This window comes from Muscardinus avellanarius (assembly GCF_963383645.1).
Source record: "Muscardinus avellanarius genome assembly, chromosome: 2".
Classification (NCBI taxonomy): Eukaryota; Metazoa; Chordata; class Mammalia; order Rodentia; family Gliridae; genus Muscardinus; species Muscardinus avellanarius.
Window position 1 is genome coordinate 69256928 of NC_137787.1, and position 22162 is coordinate 69279089.

Below are 22162 nucleotides of genomic sequence, written 5' to 3' on the forward strand. Positions count from 1 at the left end.
CTATAATTATTTTAGTTCACAAAAGTTAAATTAGAGTAATTCAATTTTTTAAAAATTCAATTTAGTCATGAGAAATTTTCCTTCAGAGTTCTGGTCATACTAGGCTATTTTATTCATTTCCCCAGTTAATTTTGAAAGGGATTTTTCCCTTTCTGTGCCAAGCCTTGTCACCTTCAGATCGGTAAAACTTTTGTATTCACAGAAGCCTTTTGGCATGTGCATTAGATGTTAGGTAAAAAAAGATTAGGATACCTGCTCTTTTCTTTTCAGCTGTAGAGAGAGTTGTTTCTTCTGTGGAGATGTAAATGGATTTGAAGTATGCTGTTAACTCAAGATTAGATAGAGAATATAATTTCTTTTTTATTTTCAGAATCAGAAAACTTCTACTATTTGGAAGGAAAACTAGACGCTCTTCTGTGTGGCAACGCCACAGATGCCGGGTAAGCGGTGCTGATGTCTTGTTCTCCCAAGTCAGTGTTCTCCATCCATAGTGCTTACTGAATGATCATTCCTTTTACTGCCGGTTCCCAGTCGACTGTGTTATTTTATTTTGTTATCAAGACTATGCTGAAAAGTTGTTATATTCCATTTGGAAGGTATATAACAAAATTCTTTAAACTCAGTTACTTACAAACAGAAGGATGTATTTCTCACAGTCCAGGAGGCTGAGAAGTTCTGATCAAAATGTCTGCAAATCTGTTGTCTGCTGACAGCACACTTCTTTTTGGCTCAGAGATGGAGCCTCTTTGTTTTGTTAGAAGGAGATAGAGGTCTCCCTTGGACCTTTCCTTCTTTTCTTTCTTTCTTTCTTTCTTTCTTTCTTTCTTTCTTTCTTTCTTTCTTTCTTTCTTTCTTTCTTTCTTTCTTTCTTTCTTTCTTTCTGTGGTACTTGGGATGGAACCCAGCAATATTTTACCTCTGGGATACACTCCCAACCTATTTTATATTTTACTTAGAAACAGGGTCTCACTACATTGTTGAGAGCCTCACTAAGTAGCCAAACATGCCCAACCTTCCTGTCTGAACTTCCCGAGTACTGGGATTATAAGCATGCACGTTTATCCAATTCCTGAAGCCTCACTCTCTGACCTAATCATTTACCCAAAGTGCTGTCTCTTAATACCATAACCATGAGGGTTAGAGCTTCAACAAATGACATTTGATCATTGCACAATTTGCAATATGGAATAATATTATTCAGCTTTATAGAAAAGGGCACAGAAAAAACTTGCAGAATGACTTATTCAAGGTCAAGAAGCAAATAAATTGCAGAGCTGGGACTTCAACAAAAATCTGATTTCTGTTTTCAGTGTACTCTAGGCTTAGTGAAAATTGCTTAAAAATAATATAAATCTGTTCTTTGGCCAGGTGTGGTGGCATATTTCTGTAATTCCAGTTAAAATGGTGAGACAAAAAGGTTGCAGGTTTAAGGCCAGCCTCATTAATTTAGTGAGATCGTGTTTCAAAATAAGAAATAAAAAGGTCTGGAGATGAAGCTCAGAGTAAAATGTCCCTGGGTTCAATCCCCAGTACCAAAACCAAACCAAAACAAAAAAACAATCTTTTCATTGGTTGGTTGCGTTAAGGAGAGAAATACTAAAGATATGCTGTTATTTTTATTTATCATATATCTTATGGCACCACGTGCTATATGCATGTATATCACTGTCACTGTAAACTGCATCATGATGTGAGATTTTGATGCACTAATAAAAATTAAATAATAACAAATGAACGAAAATAAATGCTTAATTAAAAATAAAATGTTTTTTAAATAGTATTTTAAATACTTATTCGTTGCTGTAATGAAATACTCATATTTCATAATCCCATATCTTTATATGTTCAGATAGAACAAATAAAAACAGAAACAGGCACGTCTGAGGAATGGGCCATATGTGATTTCTTTGTGTTGCTTTATTTTGCTAGGATGACTTGATACCTATCCACAGCCTCAGCTCTTGGGATCTGGGGCAAATATTAACAAAAGAAACATGAAAGAAAAAATAAAAATTTTGTTTGTTCTAAATTTTTTGTACTGGGGATGCAGCCCAGAGGCATTCTATCTTTGAGCTATACACCACCAGTCCTATTTTATGTTGAAACAAGTTCTCACTAAGTTGTCGAGGGTCTCACTGAATTGCTGAGGCTGGCCTTGAATCTGAAATCCTCCTGTCTCAGCTTCCTAAATACTGGGATTACTGGCATGCACTATCATGCTTGTCCAGAAACATAAATTTTATAGTTTGGCTATATTCAGGTGATTTAAACATTTTATTTATTTTATTTCTTACTTAGCACAAACCCTTTTGCCCAACTTTTGCTGAGCTTTTATTCTATTCTGAAATCCAACTTACAAACTTATCTCCTTATACCTATATCATCCTTACTTCAACTAAGTCCCTTTATGTACCTTCCCAACTCCGATGAAACTTGAAATGCATTTGAAAGCATGTGAGTGTAAGTATCCAGAATAGAACCATCTATTTCAAAACAAAAAGAGAAAACCAGGCAATGTTTCACCTATAGCAATCATGCTTTGCTACATGTTAAACTACCCTAAAAGTTAGGGTCTTAAAATAACAACAAAAACTTACTTGCTCAGATTCTGTGGGTCAGCCATTTAGCAAATTTAAAAGCACAAGGGCTTTTTCAAGCCTCTGCTTGTTCCATTAGCAGACACTTAAAACACATACCATGACCAAAGTTGAAGTTCTGTGAGAGGGAACTATACAAGGCCTTAGATAGAGGAAAGTAGGATTTATCGGGCCACTACAGTAATAATTGACCACAACCCCTGAGCCCCTTAGTAGATAAAAGTACCAAGAGTCCCTGAAAGGAAAGGAAATAAATATTTAATCCCATCTTTTCTCCCCAAGTGCAAGTAGCGCTTATCAATTATTGATGTGATAAATGTTTTTTCACCCCTAAATAATGGGATGGCAAGGTTTGAGGTGAGATCATTTGAAAAAATTAAACTCTCAGCTACTGCAGTTTTATTTTTACCACTAATATTTTTTAATGATTATACGTTGACTGTGGTATTTAGATTTTCAGTAGCAAAGCTATAGTTAACATATTGCATTCTTGAAAACTGCTAAGGCAATAGACTAAGTATTCTCACCATGAAAACGGATAATTATGTGAGACAGTGAATATGTTACTTGGCTCAATTTAGCCATTTCACAGTATGTATCTATCCTAAAACATAATGTTGTACATGATAAATACATATATTCATTTATGAATTATAAATGAGTTGATGCAGAAAATAAGGACTGGAAATATCACTGTAGAGCCCCTTTATATTTTAGCTTAATTCACACGGTTTGTGTGTATCAACTTAATATCTAACTTATTTGCAGTGTTTAGCTATAAATTTTTGGAGAACACTCAACACTCCCTGTGGAAAGAGCAGCCCTCTATTATTCATGGGCTGATGTTTGATTTTGCCTTAACCTGAAAGTCATCTAACCATAAGCAGTTTTTCTTTTTCTTATCTTCTTTAGTCAGTGTCCAGAAGGATACATGTGTGTAAAAGCTGGCATAAATCCTGATCGTGGCTTCACAAATTTTGACAACTTTGGGTGGGCCTTGTTTGCCCTATTCAGATTAATGACGCAGGATTACCCTGAAGAACTTTATCACCAGGTAAGAACAGAGAGGACTCTCTGCCCTCAAAAATGGTGCCATGACCTCCCCTCTAAAATAGTGACCCAACGTATGGCAGTTTATTAGTTATTTTATGTGGAAAAGAATTTGAGAACAAAAGCAGAGAGAACCCAAATTACTGAATGAAAAACTATGTGTTGGCTGTCATACCAGGTCTGTTCTTTTGTGTGTGGTATCTTATTTGATTTTTAAAACAATTCTACAAGGTGAATATACAGATAGTCTCTAACTCTGGTTTCACTTGCAATTTTTCAGTTTTGCAGTGGTGCCAAAGAAATATGAATTCAGTAAAAATCACACTTCAGTACTGAATTTTGATATTTCCCCGATGAGCAATACGCAGTATGAGAACTTTGCATGAGGAAGCCACAAGCTGCAGCCCAAGTTAGTCACATGATCAAGAGGGACCGCCACACACTCTACACGTCACATGATCAAGAGGGACCGCCACACACTCTACAAGTCAGATGCTCAAGAGGGACCGCCACACACTCTACAAGTCACATGATCAAGAGGGCCCACCACACACTCTACAAGTCACATGATCAAGAGGGACCACCACACACTCTACAAGTCACATGATCAAGAGGGATTGCCACACACTCTGCAAGTCACATGATCAAGAGGGACCACCACACACTCTACACGCCACATGATCAAGAGGGACCACCACACACTCTACATTGTGTACTGTCTTAAGCCACACTGCTCTGTAGGTTAGGTGTACTAACACTGTAGTTTGGACTTAAGATATTTTCAGCTTGTGATAAGGTTATCGTATGTAACCTCATGTTAATGGAGGAGTGTCCATATGCCTGTTTTTATACGAGATACTAATATTCAAATAGATTAAGTAACCTTCCTAAATTAATAGCAGGTGTACCTGTCTTGCTTCAAAGCTTGCGATATGTATACATTTGATATTAAGTAAAGAAAATTGAACCCAGGGGCATTCTACTCTAAATTACACTCCCAGCCCCTATTTATTTTATTTTATTTTTTTAATTTTGAACTAGGGTCTCACTAAGTAACTGAGGCTAGCAGAGAACCTGTGACCCTTCTGTCTCTACCTTCAGAATACTGAGATTATAAGTTTGTACCACCACACCTGGCCTAAATAATTTTTATTGAATACATGCTGTTTAATTTTGTATCCTTTTTGCTCACTACATTTTAATATTAACTCATGCCTTAGTTATAGAAACAGAAGACTTACTGTTATGAGATTTAGAATCTAAATTGTAAGAGTCCATCCTCATAACTGTGTGTGCACCATAGATAGTCAGCAGTGTATAATATTCATTAAGATGGAAATACAGTTTTTCTTTGCTGAGAAGATGAGAATACATGTTAGATGAGTATATGTTATAATATACAATGTTATTAGAAGGCAGCAGAGTGAACATCAAAGCAGATAAAAATAATCTAAATTCACATTCCTATTAGAAAGAAGGTATTTATTGTTGATGGAGATCATTCTTTTTTAAACATATAAACACACTGGTTCATGACTGTAATCTCAGGGACTTGGAAGACTGAGGCAGAAAGATGACAAGTCGCAGGCCAGCCCAGCCTGGGAAACTTAGTGAGACCCTGTCTCAAAATAAAAAATACAAATGGCTGAGGAGGTAGAGAGCACTCCCCTAGGTCCCTCCCCAATACCATAAACATCAAAAACATAAGCATACTATACTTATTTTTATATAATAGGAAAATTATGGAGAATGTGTGTATACTGATCATTAATAATGATATGATAAAGTATTTTAGATAGATGTCTTAAACATATTATTAGATGGAAACCAAGTAGACTAAACATACATGTAGTATGTAGTTCAAGTAACATGGTCTTTTAATGCAAACTTGTTTTCCCAATTTTTAATATTAGTATTTTATTGTTATTTCCTAATAATAATGTCTTTGACATGTATTAGTGATTTTCCCATAACACTAGGAGCATCTTATTTCTAAAATAATCATGTTATTATTTCTGTAAAAATCTTTTTTTGGTTTTAAATTTCTGTCTAAGAATGTTAAAAGTCCATATGCATGATACATAGCTCTGTAAGATCTGGTCTCTATATACTTGTCCAGACTTATTTCTAATGATATCCCAGTAGCTACTCTACTTGAGTATATAAAAATATTTGCTATTTCCTAGACAAACTGTTCTCATAATGTCTTGTTTCCATGTATGTTGTACTTTCTGCATGAATGCATGTTTGCTTCTCTCAGCCTTAGGGCTTGTACCACAAACGTATGCCTCAAAGCCTAAATTTCTTCTTAAGTTTTACCATAATCTCTCTTTTCAGAGTAAAAAACATCCTATAGAATCCCATCAGTACTCTAATTTCCTCTGATAGTGGTATTTCAATTGCTTGTTCAGTTATGTTTCCCATTAGGAGATAAACTACTTAAGATGTATTTTGTCTTAATTTTTTTTATTTTTGCAATATAATTCATAGAACTGTTTAATGAAATTCTAATAAAAATACATGAATGTTTGTGGGCTGCATCACTTTTATATAACAACAAAAGTCCTTTTTTAATAAGCCCCCAAAGGATGTTAGCAAACCTTCTTGTTAGTGTTGGATTAAAGGCCAGCCTTTCCCTCTACCAGTGAGATGAAAAACCAGTCTTAGAGCACTGGAGTCCATTGAGAACCCTCATCATGCTGGTGCTCTAAGGTTTATTGTCCAATTTTCTTTTTTTTCTGCATTTGTATTCTGAGCATTGCCATGAACCAAACTAGTCATGATTAGGAAAATTTGCAGTTATTCCAAGAGAAGACTGTTCATGCTTTGGAAAATATTATTTGTATCACTTTTAAATCATTCATTAGTATTTATTGATTTAATTACTCTTTGGTGTTTGTTTTGGTACAGAAATCAATAAAATATTGCCCACTTTTATGGATATAAAAGAGTTTTAACAATACAGTTAATAGTTGCCAAGTACTTACAGTATGCTATGGTCTTCATGTGCATAGGTTAATTTAATTTTTTTTTTTTTTTTTTTTTGCGGGTCTGGGGATGGAACCCAGGGGCATTCGACCTCCGAGATACACCCCCTGCCCTATTTTTTATTCTTTATTTTGAAACCGGGTCTCACTGAGTTGCAGAGGGCCTCACTAAGTAGCTGAGGCTGTCCGTGAACCGCGATCCTCCAGGTCTCAGCCTCCCAAATGCTGGGATTACAAGTGTGCGCCACCACGCCCGGCGATTTAATATTTATTTAAAAACCTAGTAAAATAGGGCATATAATTATCTCCTATTTCATACTAAGATATAGCAAAACTATAATTTACATTTTTCTATGCTAACAAGAATATATATATATATATATATATATATATATTTATTTATTTATTTATACCCCTCAGTTGTATTATACTGGAAAGAACATTCCCCTATACCTGTAAGACATGGTATTTTACATATATTATTTTCCTTTCTCTTTTTATATTTAAAATATATTAAGTGTGGCATAGGTGAATTGTGTAGAATGAGATAATAAACTTAAAGTATCATCCAGGTATGGTGGTGCATGCTTGTAATCCCAGTGTTCAGGAGGCTGAGATAGGAGGATCTCCACCACATAGTGCAACCCTGTTTCGAAGTAAAATAGGGCTTGGAATATAGCTGGGGATTTAATCTCCAGCACACACAAAAAATTACTTACTAATGTTTATTAATGTGCATGTTTGATGGATCCAGCCCTTTAGCGGTGGGGATGAGCAGGAAGGAGAGTGCCGACGGCCCGAACAGAAGCACACGAGCAGAGAGTCGAGTCAAGCAGGATCTCGTTTATTTCTCTCAGGCAACCCAATTTAAAGCAAATAACCGCAAGGGGGATTTCCAACAGGAAACTATTCTAACCTATCGTGCTAAAGATCACTCTTGCATGCGCAAAGCACATAACTTGCAGCCAAACATTATCCAATGCACGAGGGGTTCATGAGCACGGAAGCATTATATGAGCCAATAAGGCTCAACATTACCAAATTGGGCTAGCGGGGGCAAAAGGAGTAGTTACACCCTCCATATCTGCTCGGCGCTACTTGTAGCTGATTCATCGGAAGTTCTGTAAGGCAGTTGGGCAGACCCCAACACAAGTTCATATATAATATGTCTAAAGTTAAGCATTCTATTTTTTTTTTTTTTTTTTGGTGGTGGTACTGGGGTTCCTGGAAGCCCTTCTACCTCCGGGCCACACTCCCAGACCTATTTTATACTTTTTTTATTTTTGGAAAAAGGGTCTCTTAAACCAGTAAGACTGGCTTCGAACCTGTGCGATCCTCCTGTCTCCATCTCCCAAGCGCGGGGATTACAAGCATGCGCCACCACGCCCGGCTCTAATTTTTTTAGATAGAATGTTTTTAAATTTTCTTCTGATTACATTCTACATATGACTAAGTTATTTTCACATCAAATATTTTTCATTTGGAAAATAGGAGAACACAAAAAGGATGATTAACATTTTTCTTTTTTCCGTATTCTCCTTTCTCCTTAGATCCTTTATGCTTCTGGGAAGGTCTATATGGTATTTTTCGTTGTGATCAGTTTTTGGTTTGCCTTTTACCTGGTGAGTTTGTTTGTGGGCATACTTGCTATGGCCTATGAAGAAGAAAAGCAGAAAGCTGCTGGAAAAACTAAAAAAAGTGAACCACAGTATCAACAGACTCTACGAGAACTTCAAGAAGGACATGAAGCCACTGAGGTACAATTTTTTTATGCTTCTGAAAATTATAGGGTCAAAGGTATCTTCCAAGTTTCTTGGAATAAATTACTTTCTGATAGATGCTCATGACTATGTATAGTATATGATCAAAAATTAAAAAATAGTTTGAATAATAGGGCTCACTTTTGCTATGTAAATTTCTTTTCTTAATGTATTGTGTTAGGGGTGAACAACATTGGAATTTGTAGGCACATGCCTGTAATCCTAGTATTTAGGAGGCTGAAATAGAAAGATCACAGGTTTGAGGCCAGCCTCAGCAACTTAGTGAAAGCTTTAGCAACTTAGTGAGATCATGTTTCAAAATAAAAAAATAAAATAGGACTTGGGGCGAGTTCAGAGGTAGAATACCCCTGGATTCAATCCCCAACATAAAAAGCGTGACCAACATGTTTAAATAATTTGTATGTACAAATTTGTCCCAAAATGTGTATTTCTGTTGCTGATAAACTATAAACATGTTGTATTTTTTTAGAACTTTTTATAATACAAGTATAGTTAATTAATTCAAACTTACTTCATACAGCACATCAGAATTAACTTTGAAAAAAGTGTGTGTTCAATGAAAGGTGATGGTGCCTTCCATAATGTAGAAATTATAAAGTACTAAAAGAATGAACAAAATTACAGCACCCAAAGTTATAAAAAGACAAAATATTATCTTTGTAGTTTCTTCAAGAGGAAATACACTGCATCTTAATGTAGGAAATTATCTTATTTATGGGATCATTGAATATCCATCAGTACTAAAAATTAATAATGTTTTGCTCTAGTTTTTAATTACCTTAGTAATGCACTTGAGTATTTTCATAGTAATAGCCTCAGCAAAAAAAATTTAGTTTATGAATCTGAAAGTATTGACAGAGAAACATTAAAGAAGTTATATAAAATCGTAAAAATATGATTTAAAAAATCTGAATTGTGCTATAAGTGTGCTAAAATGAATAGCACTGAAGAAATCAACCAGAAGTAGCTTTATTATTTTGCAGGAGCGCTCGCACCTCTTCCTTGAACTATTGTTTTGGTAGAAAATAAGAGGATCTAGACTAAGGCAGACAACAAATGATAGAAAGGAGCCATACCTGGGAACCCTTCCATAAAGAGGATAAAAAGAGATAGGAAAAACAAGAACTGACATGTTCTCCGACACTAACCTGAATATGTAAAAAGGCTGCCTGAGTGGTTCATTAATACTAAAGGTCCTTTCTGAATCAGTAAGAGACAATGTCAACTCTCCCCCATTTATGACCATTTTATGAAGTCAACCTATTGAAGAAGCTCTGAAAAACTCATTGAACCTGAAGGACAAGATGTAAGATCATGCCTAATGACATGATAGATTGTTTGTGCTCCTAACATACATATCCTTGAACAAGAAGCAATTATGGACTGTTTGAAGAAAACATGTATAAAAAGAGGCTATTACCATTCGTGAGCAAGTCACTGTAAAACAAATTACAAAAGCTTTCTGTCTCCAAAAATGAGGACAGGGTCCTTCAGATGAAATGAGTAGGGTTTGAATAACATGTTAAACGTGTAATTTATTCTGAAGTAGCATTTTAGAACCTCCAAGGCTTTATGGCTACACACACACACAAATGTATCCAAGAATATAACAAAATGTCTCTTATCCCAAGAAGAAATGCTCTACTAGCTCTGATTATGGAAGAACTTGAGTATTTCCCCAAATATTTTGCTTTGCTACTTGGGATCACTGAAGCCTTCCTGGTTTTAATTAAAATCTTTCGATTTTAAAGAATTCTGTTTCCTAGAAGAGTCCTAGAACGTTTTGTCATGCAGAGTTTTCTAGGAGGTGAGAGTAAACATAATTTTCTCCACATTCATTTTCTTTCCCTTTTCTTACTAATATATAAGAAAACGTGGGGAGAGAAGTCACCCTGGAACACCGTGAGCAATCTTCAGGCAACCTACTTGATTAAAGACCAGTGAGATTCCAATTCCAGTGGGAATGAAATGAAGTTGCCCCAGTACTTCATGTTCTCACATTATAGGAAAGCTGTGGTTCTTATCACAGTTGGATAAATAGAAATTTTAGTCCATATTCAATACTTAATCACTGTGTAATGTTTTCCAGCCTGTTATACTTTTTAAACTTTAGTCTTTGCCGGGCATGGTGGCGCACGCTTGCAATCCCCACACTTAGGAGGCGAAGACAGGAGGATCGCGCTGGTTCAGAGGCAGCCTCGCTGGCTTAAGAGACCCTGTTTCCAAATAAACAAAATATAAAATAGGTCTGGGAGTGTAGCCCGGGCATATAGAGCTTTCAAGAACCCCAGTACCAATAATAATAATAATAATAATAATAATAATAATCATCATCATCATCATCATCATCATCTTTAGTCTTTCATCTAAAAATGTATGTAATTCTAGCATCTGTAATATAGGTTATTGTGTGGCCTAAATGAAAAAAATGCATGTAAAGACCTTGGCAGTAGTTAGACTATAGTAAGCAACTAAAAAATGACATGAAGAAATATGAATAAAATTAGGAGTATTATATATTATATTAGAGAGAGCTTTTACCCAGACTATTGCACTCAGCAAGTACACTAAAAGAAATCTTTATCATAACTATGATAATGCTAAAATTATGTGACATTTATTGTTTATTTACTACGTAGCAGACCCAGTGCTAAAAGCTTTATATGTATCAACACTTCACCTAAGCAACAGCCCTTTAAAGTGTAAGAAGTATCCCAATATCTCATATGAGAAAATTGATCTTTAATATTCAAAAACATAAAATTAGCCACAATAGTAAACCAGATTTTAATTTTTTATACTTGTACACTATTAATTTTAATTATCATATAATAAAGATGATAAAAAGCCAAGGGTCACAGTTGTCTCAATAGAAAAAAATCCATCAACATAAATTTCCTAAGTCTTTGACATGCTTAGACATAATTCCAATAGAATGAGAATAATAGCAGTAGTTTATAATGTTAGTTGAATGACAGCTTATGTGACAGGTATGTGACATGTCCTCATGTATCCCCAAGTTGGTTCCTCATTGCTGTGTTCTGACTGCTTCTCAACACTCACGGGGCGAACCCATCTCTCACCACTTTACCATTTCGTTCTGGAAGCTCAGTGCTGAAACGTTATTATTCCATTAACTATACAGTTTTCAGGTGAAACTTTTCCATTGCTAGCTACTGATAAAACCTCGGAAGAAAGTCAGATATTTAAAACTGCAGGAATGAAAATAATTAAAGTGTATTTGCCACATCTATACTAATATGCATATAGCTTATCTAATTAGTTAAAATTTTATTAAGAGCTGGGCGTGGTGGCGCATGTTTGTAATCCCAGCATTTGGGAGGCTGAGACATTGCAGGTTCACAGATAGCCTCTGCTACTTAGTGAGGCCCTTTGCAACTCAGTGAGACCCTGTTTCAAAATAAAGAATAAAAAATAGGGCTGGGGTGTAGCTCAGAGGTATAATGCCCCTGGGTTCCATGCCCCCAGTACCTCAAATACATATATATGATTGACAATTATACTAAACATTGACAATAAGCAATTTTAATAAATATAAATATTGTGCCTATCTTTATAAAGCTGATCTAATAGGGAGATCAGCTACGTCATACACATAAAATTGTACTTCTAGAACAAGAAGATATGTGGTTCCTGGTGTTCTGAGCAGAAAACACAAAGTACCATCTACAATATGTTCTTGCTGAGACCTAAGCAAATTGTAAGGGCCTATTGCTATAATTGCCTTTTTCCGGAGACTATAGGAAATAGAGGTACATATTAAATTACATTAAAAGGACATAATCTGTCTAAACTCCATAGTATTAGTGATTCAGTATCTTTACCAAATAAATCATGTAAGATAAAATAAATTAAAATCACAAGACTTGCCAACTAAATACAATGTGTTGACTCCGTATTTTGATTGGAACAATTCAGTTGTAATAGAATGTTTTGGAACAATAAAGGAAAATTAAGCATGATTTGGATATTGGATAATATGAAGTATTAGTATTTTGCTGATTCTGGCAATGATACTGCTTTCTCTATTTTAGAAAATTATTAATTAAAATGGGATGGACACAATAAAATAGAGAGACAGGGTTCTTTGAGATGCTTTAGAATTTCTGAGTCAGAAAAGGTTTGTTTGAAAAACTGACAGAGGAGCTGAGATATGAAAGAGAGAGAGGAAGCAGGGTGAGTGGGAGTATCAGGAAGGGCTTGCGCTGCAGCTTGGAACAGGTCCAAGTCCAAGACAAACATGTCAGGTACTCGCGGGTAAGTGCGTGCAGTGCAGCTGGGTTTCTCCTCACACGTGCATCCCCTACAAACATTTTTTTCTTTGTTTTGTGGTTCTGGGTATTGAACCCAGGGGCATCCTACCTTTGAGCTACATCCCCAGTCCTATTTTATTTTTTCATTTTGAAACAGGATCTTACTAAGTTGCTGAGGGCTTTAATAAGTTTCTGAGTTTAGCATCAAATCTGTTGTCCTCCTGTCCCAGTCTCCCAAGTATTAGAATTGTAGGCGTGGGCTACCACACCACCTAAGAAATTTTTTTTATCAGTTTTGTAAAAAAGAATCTTAGCCACCATTTTCTGTCTAATTGCAGTGTCAGATTATTTAAATCTAAGTCATATGCCCTTATTAGCTGTTAAATTTCCCAGAGTCGAGAGTTATTGAGTTATAATCTTATTTGCATCATAAATAGCTACATATTTAGTATTAGCTAATGTGTGAGCACTCATTCAATATTTATAAGACGTTCAGTCGGGGCCAATGTATCACTAAACTGTTATGTATTATATTTTGAAATACATCCATACTTCAAGACAATTGAGCTCTGACTGTATTACCAATAACAGTACTGCCTACCTTCCTTCCCTACCTCACACTCAAATATCTTTACTAAATGGCTCTTTTTTTGTGATACCAACAGACATCTTAACTATCTAAAGTAACTTCCTAAAAAGTAATTCTTCTATAGAAGTAATACCTCTTAAGGGATCAGTTGACAGAATCTGTATCACAAAGTATCCTCTTTATGAAGATATACTCCTAGGAAATACTTGTCAAATCTTAGTAACAAAATTTTACTTCAGTTGGTTTTATCTCACAAAAATTTGGAATTGCATAAGTTATGACTTCCACTTTTTGCAACCTGGTGATTCAGCTAAAATTGCTTTCTGAAATAAACACAATTTTTGCATGTTTGCCAACTGGATATTTCACAGCAATTATATGTTGCATATCAAATTCTACTCAAATATGAATAATATTAACTAAAATTCACTGATATTTAATAATTTTGTTGTTGAGCTCATACAATATAATTTTGTTGGTCATAAGTTATATTTGTTTTCCAAATAATCTTAAGTCAGTTTCATATTGACAGTAGATAAAGAGTGGCAAATGATGAAACCTAGAAAGGGTCCCAGAGGTAAAAAGTGGCATTTTTAGGAAAATAATACACTTCATATAGAGTCTTGGGTGGACCTATAAAAGTGAAGGAGTCAGTGTTAAATGTATTTATTTTTTCTTTTCAGACCAAACAAACACAAATTGAAATGAAGAAAAGATCACCAGCTTCCATGAACACCTCATTGGATGTATTGGAAGAAGCTACTCTCAGTCATAAAGAAGGTAAAGTTAAAAATACTTAGACATTTGCTATGTAATGTACTATTCATACATCTCACTATATGTGTTTCGTGGGAGCAATATTGGGAACTGAACCCAGAGACATTCTACCTTCCAGCTACACCTCCAGGATCTACACCTTTTTTTTAATATCTTCAACTTTATTTTCAAACAGGGTCTCACTAAGTTACTGAGTGTCTCACCAAGTTGCTGAGATTGGCCTCAAACCTCTGATCCTCTTTTCTCACTCTCCCAAGTACTGGGATTATAGGAATGCACCCCAATGGCTTGCATTTTTTAAAAGAAAACCTTCAGTTCCTTCAGAATCTTAAATGGCAAAACCTAATCTAAGAATAAAATGAGAATATTATAATCAACAATATGTAAGCAATGTAAAAGAAAAGTTTCTTAAATGTTAGAAAGTATTAGAGCACCACAATTAATATATTGAGGTGTTAACTTATGACAAAAATAGAAATTTAATATAGAGCTGAACCTTTACGAGCATATTTTTGAATTGTGGGTACACTTACATGCACATCAATTGGGAGAATTGTGACAATTTGAGGTTACTCATGTGGCTTAGAAATAACAAAAAATTAAGAAAAAGGTTTTGGTGAATGCACAGAACATATGTAGAAAGTCATCTATTTTAATATTTACTATGATAAAATATACAAAAATCTACCATATGAAGTTAAAACTGCAAAACATATGCAGACAAACAGATGTTATGTGGTGCCATTTGCAGTTGCAAAATAGGTAAACACATGCAAAGATGAAATATTAAGTCATCACTGCATAAAATTAATTGTGGGACACTCTGTACCACTGTAGTAATTTCGTTGTCACTCCTTTTGCTGTTGCAGTGAGCTCAGTTGAGAGTATTTGCTGATACCTTGTGTGATGTGACTCTAACTATTGCAAAATGAGCAATGCTTCTCTCCAATAAACTACATGTCATGGTAAAAGGTGGATCGCTCATGGTTCTTGCATATTGTCACCATACGTACTACATAGACAAAGAATAAATTGGTATCAGTGAAGTTTCTGGACATTATTAGACTATCAGTACCTAAGTTTTAGGGGAGCCAAGAGTTACACTTGGATTTTTCTATTTCAGAGGTGTCTTTGCCCCAACCTCCAATTGACTCACAAGGGCCAATTTTATGACCTGGATATATCAAGGTCCTTTCTAGACTCTTCTCTATTGTTTCCTTTTCAAACTCTTTATCATGGTCATTATAATAAGATAATATTTGTTATATAAATCTAGAGATTAGAAACCATAATGTTTTCAACTGCATGTTTATTTCCTTCTAATATATAGTTGGCTTAATGTACGTTTAATTTTTCTTACTTGGCATAAACTAAATAGAGGAAATTTATTTAGCTGTGCTTTTTATTTGTATAGAATATTTCTATTTGCTAGGTGCGAATCAGAAGTCTAGTTCCAAACCTCCCTTTGCACGTGAAAGTCAAAGTTGTGAATTAGTTGGAATTGAAAGAATTTTCTAATGATTGACTTTTCTATTGTTTCATTCCAGAACCAAAATCCAGGAAGAAATGCCCATTGTGTTGGTATAGGTTTGCTAAAACTTTCTTAATCTGGAATTGTTCACCCTGTTGGTTAAAACTGAAAGAGTTTGCCTATAGGATTGTAGCCGATCCTTTTACCGATCTTTTCCTTCTCATATGCATAATTTTAAATATATATTTTTTGGCCTTTGAACATTATCCAATGAGTAAAGAAACCAGCTCTCTTCTTACCATTGGAAACTTGGTAAGACTCTCTTTGTACATTATTTTCATTTGAAAAATCAACTTTTCTTTATTCATCATTGCCCTCCTTTTATTATTTTTTACCACTCCAGTATGTGGTAGTATGCTCTTACATTCCTATGGGATAATGCATTATGTTCATGCTCCACCCTGTACTCCCACCCCCAACCTTAAAATATTCTTACCCTCAAAAGATTTTACAACTGAAGTTTAAAATTCTATTAATTCAATTTGGGATTCCCCTCCAGCTGCTTTGCAGTAAAGTTCAGTGGAAATTATTTACTGCCTTTTCCTTCTTTAATACATGTTCACTGGGTTCCTTTGCCCCAGAGGTCAGACAGAACAAAGATGGAGTAACAGGCTTGGCACCTGGATTCTCAGTCCTGGATCCTGAATGAAAGAGCACTTGGTCCTTTCTTTTCTTTCTGTCTTAGATCAGAGCTTGTCCTTTTGACAATATATTTTTGAGATTGATCTACCCTTTTCACTTAAAAATAGAAAACATCTTTCTGTGAATTTAAAAACAGGTCATATTCTAATATATTTATATTGTTGTAATTTGCCTTTATTGTTATTGTTTCATTATTATTTATTTCCTTGTTACTAATAGAAATAACAAAACTATCCATTTCAAATTATATGTTTACTTGATATTAAAGTAGGAATTTAATTATTTCTGTCACAGTTGTTTTTTTATAATTTTATTGGCGCAATTCTACCAAATCTCATCATGGTGAGATTCAAAATGAAAGGTCATATAAGCATGCATCTCTTGGTGTCTCCCTTCCTATTCCCATCTGCTAACCGCTCCTCCCTCCTCTTACAAACTTAATAAGGGCGTTAGTGATACTTTCAGATATGGACATAATATTACTTGGTCTCTTTCCTTCCACCAAGATAATACTCATAGGTTTACTTTAGGGTTGTTGTTGTCTCATTTATCTGGACCGTATTATTTTTAAAAAAATATTTCACACATTGAGAAACTAAATATGTTTTTTTTGAGAAACTAAATATGTTAATATGCATTTTGTATTTCATTTGATCTTAGCCAAATGGCTGAGAAGCAGTATGCATTTCATACCTCAAATGGATCTATTTGAAATGAAAGGGTTTTCACATTCAAAAATAGTTTTCTTCAAGAAAGATTATTGTTTTGTTCTTCAAAAATAATCAGATAATTTATATTTAAGTGTCTGGGGCAATAAAATGTGTGATTTTATTGTAATTCCAGTCTTGGGAGGCCGAGACAGGAGAAAACAGATTCATGGACAGCTTCAGCTACTAGTGAGGCCCTCTGCATCTTAGTGAGACTCTGTTTTAAAATAAAGAATAAAATCAGGCTTGGGATGTAGCTCAGAGGTAATATGCCCCTGGGCTCAATCCTCAGTACTGCGAAATAAATAAATAAATAAATAAATAAATAAATAAATAAATAAATACATACATACATACATACATACATACATAAAATGTGTGATACTTCCATATGGATTAATAGCTTTTATATGTCTTAATATGGACTTTAATATGGAATCCAGAATTAACCCTGAGAGAAGCTGTAAACAATGTGACAGTGCAAAGTAAATGTTACATGTTAAAGTTTTTGTGTAGGAAGTTTCTGACACAGTTAACAGAATCATTCTCACCCATGTGTTTGTTTTTATTTAGGTTTTTATTGGCATCTTTACAGCAGAAATGATTTTTAAAATAATTGCCATGCATCCATTTGGGTATTTCCAAGTAGGTTGGAACATTTTTGATAGTGTGATTGTGTTCCATGGTTTAGCAGAACTTTATCTAGCAAATATTAGTGGATTGTCTCTTTTCCGAACATTCAGAATGGTAAGTAGAATCCAAGACCTAATTTTTATTTCATCAAAGCTTATCTCAGTTTTCTCAGACATACAATGAAATGATTGATAAAATATTCCTGCTGTAATACTGGCAGTATTATATTAATTAATTAGCTAATTAATATATAAAGGGCTTAGTGAAAGAATAAGAAATTTCCAGTGCTATTATTTGATTCAAGCATTTAAGTAAACAAGGCCATGTAAATTTGATCCAGATCCATGAACTAAGAACAAATATTTTCAAATATATGTTAGGACAATTTATTTAAAATTTATTATAAAGCAACATCAAAATGTTATGAAGGTAGAGAGGTGGTAAGAGTCAGAAAATTAGGCAAAGAAATAATGGTATTAGAATGGTATTTGTAGAAATGTTAAGCATCCAGCAAGTATTAAGTGTTACATTGTCACACTCTGACTGGTTAAAAGAACAAGTAGTTCTTTTAACAATTAGGAATTAAAAACAATTAGTCAGATTTGGTCTTATTCAAACAACTAGTTCCTACAGGACAGTGTCTTCAGAACTCTGCCTTAAATCCTCAAACACCAACTTTTGCATGAGTAGAGATATATATATGAGATATAGTCATCAAATTTACAAATGAAATAAAACTGATAAGTGCACAAAATATGCTGAATTATAACAGCAAAATATTTAAAGGCTAACAAAATATTAAATCAAAGATGATTAAGTTTTATATGGATAAACATAAACCTTTTGAGTTCAGAAATCTAACCATAAGAAAAAGTTGGGAAGGTATAGAATATATTAAAATTACATGTGGATTTTGAACGACTGTATCAGCATTGCGATACAGAGACTAAAAATGTTAAAGTACTTTACACTGTATAAATACAAATAAAAATCTGATAAAAGAAGAAAGAATATTTTAACTAAACCTGGAATACTGTATTTGGTCCCGATGTGTTATTTTAAAATGGAATCACACAGTAGGATTGTTAGTAAAATTTGAAGGCTCCTGACAAACTTTTTCAGTATCATTTATATGTCATAATGTGGAAAAATATCTAATGTTTGTAGAAAGAAAAAACCAAGAACTAATACTTGTCCTTTCAGAGATTGAAACATAAAGCTACAATAATTATAAGAGTATGATATTAAATGAAAATTGAGAAATAGATCAATAGAAGAGGATATGAATAGATGTCCTGTACAAAATTATAAAATATTTAAGATGGACTAAGAATTGTATGTAAAATATGCAGTGACTAGTATTAATAATGCTTAAAAGTGAATATAAAGTTTAAGTATTTGTATGTGTATAATGCTGACAAAAAATAAACATACATTCTAATAAATGGTAAAGGTTTTGTTTATTTCTCATTGTTGCATTTTCTTTATTTTCCCTCCTCCTCCTCCTCCTCCTCCTCCTCCTCCTCCTCCTCCTCCTCTTCCTCCTCCTCCTCCTCCTTCATCTTCTTGCATTTTTCTATTAGTTGCGAATTTTCAAGTTGGGGAAATACTGGCCCACCTTTGAGACACTGATGCTGACTCTTGGTAACTCACTGGTGGCCTTGAAGGACTTGATCCTGCTGTTGATAATATTCACCTTCTTCTCTGCCGTGTTCGGCATGAAACTGTTGGGTCCAAACTACGAAATGCATGTCTGCAGCATAGACAAAGACTGTCAGCTCCCACGGTGGCACATGTATGACCTCTTTCACTCCAGCATGAATGTGTTCCGAATTCTCTGTGGAGAGTGGATAGAGACCTTATGGGACTGTATGGAGGTAGCAGGAAAATTCTGGTGCATTTCTTTTTACATGATGGTCATTTTAATTGGAAACTTATTGGTAAGTATTCTATCTTTTACATTTTCCTTGAAATAGTACATATAATGTAGTGTTGTTTTTGTGATGTGGATTGATGGGATCCAGTGGTCCTTAATGGGTTTGTGTCATATGGTTAAGAGTAGCCACGTGTGACTATTACCAGTTGAAATGAGGCTGGTCTAATTTGAGACATAGAACAAATATAAAATATACACTAGATACAAAGCTTCCCTCCAAAATAATGTAAATTTTCACATTAATAATTTTATATAGAATACATTTAAATGAGAATAACTTGTATTTACATTATTAAAATTAATTTCACCTGTTTTATTTACAATTACTTATACTTTATTTAATATTTTATGGGTGACTTGCATCATATAATCCTTGGCTAGTACTGATTTTATAATCTTGCTACTCAGAGTAGGATAAGGCATCATATAGGAAATGATTAGAAATGCAGACTGTCAGGCCTTATCACAGACCTGTGGGAGTAGAATCTACATTGCCACAATATCCCCAGGTGATTTGTGTGCCCATTAAACTTTCAAAAGCACTTAAGTATAACACTGGCTGTCAAACTAGCCTGCACATTGAAATTACCAGGGGAATTGTTAAAAGTATGCTGATACCTTGGATCCATTCCCAGAGATTCTGATTTTATTGACATGTGGACATGGCCTGATCATCACAATTTTAAAAAAATCACTAGACTAAATAATAGTTCAGCAAAGACTGAAAACCAGTGGTCTATAAAAATGTTATGCCTTCGAGCCGGGCGTGGTGGCGCACGCTTGTAATCCCTGCGTTTGGGAGGCGGAGACAGGAGGATCACGCAGGTTCCAAGCCAGCCGCGCTGGTTTAAGAGACCCTGTTTCCAATATATATATATATATATATATATATATATATATATATATATATATATATATATATATATATATATATATATAAAATAGGTCTGGGAGTGTAGCCCAGAAGTAAAAGGGCTTCCAGGAACCCCAGTACCACCAAAAAAAAAAAAAAATGTTATGTATTCACTAAAGAAGTTTCACTTTTACATTTCCTAATATTCAAACTGATGTTACATGAACTTAAATAAATAGCTTTCACTTCTTCTAAGGAAAAAGATATGGGTTATAAAAATTATTCTTACAGAAAAAATAGACTATTTGCTTTTTACTTATATTTTATTTATTTATTTATTCATTTATTTATTTATTTATTTATTTGTTTGGTGGTACTGGGGTTCCTGGAAGCCCTTCTACCTCCGGGCTACACTCCCAGACCTTTTTTATATTTTTGAAACAGGGTCTTTTACGCCAGCGCGGCTGGCTTCAAACTTGCACGATCCTCCTGTCTCCGCCTCCCAAGCACAGGGTTACAAGCGTGCGCCACCTCGCCCGGCATTACTTATATTTTATAAAGATCAAGTACATTTCCCAAAAGACTAAAAAAAAAACAAAAAAAAAAACAAAAAAAACCCACAGGTTGAACTAACTTTATCTGTGCCCTTCTTCACTGCTCTATTTCATCTTGGGAATCATTATGTCATATTTATTGCACTGGCATTTTGTCCACCTTCCTCTTTAAATTGTTAGCTCCAGCAGAGAAGAGGTCATTACACTCGTCCCTATCATAAAGCCTACAACAGTGCCCAACATGTACAATTATTTCAATACCTTCGGCCCTTTGTAACCATTAATACACTTTGAATTCCCAGAGATAATATAACAGAATTTTAAATGGCTGAAACAAAATTGATCTAACATGTCAAAATACATAACTCAGAATGTCAGTGATAAGAGTATGGCATGTATGTCCAAATGAAATTATTATAGGCCATTCTCTGTCTGTCTCCTTGCCTAGTAGTCTATGTTTTGTATTAAGATGACTGCTAAAGCCTCACATTTTCATACTATATAAATCAGATAGAAGAGAGATTCTCTTTCCTAGAAGCCACAGCAAACTTCCTATTATCTCATTAACTCTGAGTTACAACCCCATTTCTGAACTAATCTCAATTGCCCAGGGTGTGGAATGCATTTATTATGTAAAGCTCCTCACATCCCTCCCTTGAGCTAAAGAGAATATCAGTCGAAATATTATTTATATTTTTACTAATGAGAACATAGTAATTTCTCAAACAAAATGTATATTTCCATCTCTAAAAAGAAGGGTTATGGCTGTTGCAAGAAGCAGCAACCACAACACACACACACACACACACACACACACACACACACACACACACACATTTCAAGATCAAAGAAGCAGAAATGCTAAGGCAAACATGAATGCCACTCTATTTTTTTTTTTTTAATTTCTACCGGTTAGTAACTTTAAGTTAGGGGCTCCCATTTTCAGTTGTTTGGCCATCATATGTACCCATGGTAAAAATCCATTACGGATTAGTTCTCTCAACAATCATACATTTGGGGGACAACATGGTAATAAAACTAGAGTAAGTACAAAGGAAAAAAGGAGAGAATTTGTGAAGTTGTTGATCTTCTCACTGACTCTACTTCTAATGTGCATTTGTGTAAAAAGGAAGGTCTTTCTGCATTTTAAAAAAATAAGTTTATCTTAGTCTTCCAATAATGATTCTGTTCTGCAAATGGAAATCGTAAGCAAGAATTTAAAGTGACCTTTCAATAGTGCTATGTCATGTT

General features: G+C 34.5%; 1 protein-coding gene across 1 annotated transcript in view; it reads left to right on the top strand.

Annotated features, from left to right (window-relative positions):
- Positions 1-22162, top strand: part of SCN7A (sodium voltage-gated channel alpha subunit 7) — a gene marked incomplete at both ends in the record, with an annotated part of 71566 nt that overhangs the window by 17629 nt on the left and 31775 nt on the right. The window contains 7 exons of the mRNA XM_080688909.1: positions 371-440; positions 3510-3651; positions 8185-8391; positions 13962-14058; positions 15603-15838; positions 17509-17682; positions 19152-19508. Coding sequence (XP_080545035.1) covers positions 371-440; positions 3510-3651; positions 8185-8391; positions 13962-14058; positions 15603-15838; positions 17509-17682; positions 19152-19508 — 1283 coding nt within the window. The remainder of the gene's footprint in view (positions 1-370; positions 441-3509; positions 3652-8184; positions 8392-13961; positions 14059-15602; positions 15839-17508; positions 17683-19151; positions 19509-22162) is intronic.